Consider the following 3,114-nt stretch of genomic DNA (forward strand, 5'->3'; position numbering starts at 1 on the left):
TCCGATGTCTGGCGACCTCGTATTTGAATCCACCATCTGTGACCACCATCTCCGTGATGTGTCTTGTGCTCATCTCTGTACCCAGGTGTGCATTTGAATGTCCACCTGATACTTGGGGGTCTAGGCCAGCAGCCGCTATGGGTGGCTGCATCACGGGTGGCAACATTTAATAAGCTCCTGGGTATTTTCTTCCCTTATTATGATATTGAACCTGCTTTTCTGGCCACAAGATTGAAGAGCTGAGAAATGGGTTTAGCAGCCATCGCTTCAGGTCCTTTTGAAAATGAGGCTACGGGATTAGCACACTATAGTATATTCCTGTCTGTTTGTCCCCTGGGTTTCGATACAAGAGTTTGAAGTTGCTGCATGTGGCTGTGGGTGGACACCTCCTCTTTGGCCTTGGTTACACATCATGATGGGGAGAGACCCGTGATTGGACTGGCTGGTCTCTAGTGGTTCTTTTTCCCCATGATTTGTGACGTCAGTTACAACTTCTTACCCTATGTTGCGTTTTTTTAAAAAATCAAGTAAAACTAGTCTTTACATTTTAAAAAGCTAGCCTTTTTAAAGGGCAGAGTCATGATTAAAAAGAAAATCAACAACAAAATCTTGAGGAAACGAATGTCTCTAGAAGCTAACCTTGGGTTAACGGTAGAAGCTTGACTCTCTTAAATGTGGACGTTATTTACCAGCTTTCCTAAATTAGCGGCTTTGGGCATATTAAGATCTGTAAGGAACTGTCCAAGGGAGGTATTGTGTATGCTTTGCAGTGATTAAGCCATTAAGCTCTAATTATTATTTTCCCACTCATGGTTTTGTGTAGGAAGGTTTACAATTATTTAGGAATTCTGTGCTCCTCAGCCATCTTAGCGTCATCCCCACCTTTCAGAACCTGAGGTGGGGGGAGCAGAGAAAAGGTTTTCCTGTGAGCAGATTACCACTTGGGCTCAGCTGTCTTCCCCTGTTGGTTTGTTCCCTTGCAGATGAAGTGGAAGGGGAAGGACCTGTTTGACTTGGTGTGCCGGACCCTGGGGCTTCGGGAAACCTGGTTCTTTGGCCTGCAGTATACAATCAAGGACACCGTGGCCTGGCTCAAGATGGACAAGAAGGTGGGCCCAGACCCTGATGACACCAGTGGGGCTGGCATGGGCTCTGGATTTCCCCTGAGCATGTGTCTAGCTTATTGTTCATCATGGGGCATTATAGGTACACAGCAGAGAGAGGGGCGGGTTGCGGAGGAAGTTATAAGGGACAGGATGCGGGCCTAGGGAGGCCCCGCCCCTGTTGCTCACCGGCTACCCCGGGGCCTGCAGAACCACCCAGGACTGACCAGCTGCCATCCCTGGCTTCTTCCTTGTTGTCACTGGGTGTCACCTGATTGCTTCAGGCTTAATGCCATTCTGTTGACTGAGCCATGAGTCAGGCTTCGTGGATAATATTATCGTTTTGGGTTTTTTCCCCACAATTTATGTCTTTGAAAGATTTTCTTGGGGCTCCTGTTCTTTAGGGAATTTTTTAGAGTATTTTTGAGAAACACCATGGCCCAACTCAATTTATTCATTAACATGATCTAAGGAATAAAGAGTGCCCTGGTTCCTGCGGTGAAGGAAGAATGTCTGTTTTGTTTTCATGATATTCTGGGGCTTCTGAGGCCTGGCGTACAAGTCTGGACTCCCAGCAGTTCTAATGTGGCTTAGAAATGGATATTGCCTTGGGGAACTGCCCTCTGCGTGGGTTCTTATGTGCTCACAAAGACGCTGTCACCTACTTACCTGCCAACCTATCCATGGAGACGCTGAGAGCAGGGCCGTATGTTTTAATCAGTGACTCCTAAAAGACCCCTGAATCTCTGAGTAAGTCAGTGTCTCATTTTTTACCCCCAATTACCCCCTGCAATTGCCTACCTCATTCTATTATCTACTACTTTGCATGATAAACAGTGAAAGCCTCCCATCTAATACCAGTTTGACTCTAAACTCAGGCGTTCAAATTGTGTTTACATATGTACACAGTAATCTGAATCTTCACGTTGGGGTCCCTGCTGGTTATAAGTTTCACATGGTAATTCCCAACGATCACAAATGTCCAAGTGCTGCCATGCCAGCAAGAGCGTCCTAGATCAGGTTTATTTTGAATCTCTTGGGCACCACGACCAGGAATTTGGGCAGGAGCCTGGAGAGTTATCTACCAAAGACAGCAAAACCTTCAGTATCATTTTGTGACTCTCGGCAAAGTAAATTTGAAATCGTACCTGAGTGTTGGCCAAATGGATATTAGATTTGGGGCCTCAGGAGCCATGGAGCCTGCTGCTCAAAGGAAATAAATTATGACACATGTTAATGGAGACTTGTAGCCTGTCACATGGCATGTTTATGTCCTGAGATGAAATTCATTCTGGAGAGCAGATGGCTCAAGCTTTCCAGTGGGTGGATGAAATTGTTAGAATATTAAAGGCAGAGTGGTTTACTGGCTGTGCTCAAGTATTTCGTGGGGCATCTCTAGAGGTTCCTTGAAACAAAGGGTTGCCATGATGGACGTGTTTCACTTTTGTTGCTCAGTTAATGTTTAGATGATTTCACAAATATCTAGTTCATCATCTCTAAGCTCCATTCCAGTATGGACCTAAATGTTGTAGGTAGTCAGCAAGACAAAAGAGTAAAGGAAGATTCCACTACTTGAGAAAATTAAAAAACCTTCAGCCTACCGTAAAGGATAGTGCCCAAGGCCTTTGAGTTGTAAATTTCTAGTTTTTAGCTATCTCTGTGGCCTTGAAAACATTTGTGCCTGAATCATCTTAGCTCCACTCACCACTTGGGGATATTGATTAATTTGATTAATTCACCATGTGAAGTGAATATTACCTCCTGTTATAGATGGCTTTGTGAATTCTTCAAACTGTAGAATCACAACCTTTGGGAAATGTGATCAATTTAGAAGGGAGGAAAATGTTTATACACTACCTGCAGAAGGTCCTTTGATGGTGGCCTGGGAGGGAGAGGGGCGAAACTAGCTTGTTTTTCTTTTGCTCTGCAATTCCGCAGGTGCTGGATCATGACGTTTCAAAGGAAGAGCCCGTCACCTTTCACTTCCTGGCCAAATTTTATCCTGAGAATG

The 3,114-nt window shown here is 44.9% G+C and overlaps 1 protein-coding gene across 1 annotated transcript in view; it reads left to right on the forward strand.

The window, feature by feature from the left end:
• NF2 (NF2, moesin-ezrin-radixin like (MERLIN) tumor suppressor) overlaps positions 1–3,114 on the forward strand; it is a 67,909-nt gene that overhangs the window by 26,211 nt on the left and 38,584 nt on the right. Inside the window, 2 exon segments of the mRNA XM_007461176.1 lie at positions 984–1,109; positions 3,042–3,113. Of these exon segments, the coding sequence (XP_007461238.1) occupies positions 984–1,109; positions 3,042–3,113 (198 nt within the window).

Source organism: Lipotes vexillifer, unplaced genomic scaffold, assembly GCF_000442215.2.
Source record: "Lipotes vexillifer unplaced genomic scaffold, Lipotes_vexillifer_v1.1 scaffold691, whole genome shotgun sequence".
Classification (NCBI taxonomy): domain Eukaryota; kingdom Metazoa; phylum Chordata; class Mammalia; order Artiodactyla; family Lipotidae; genus Lipotes; species Lipotes vexillifer.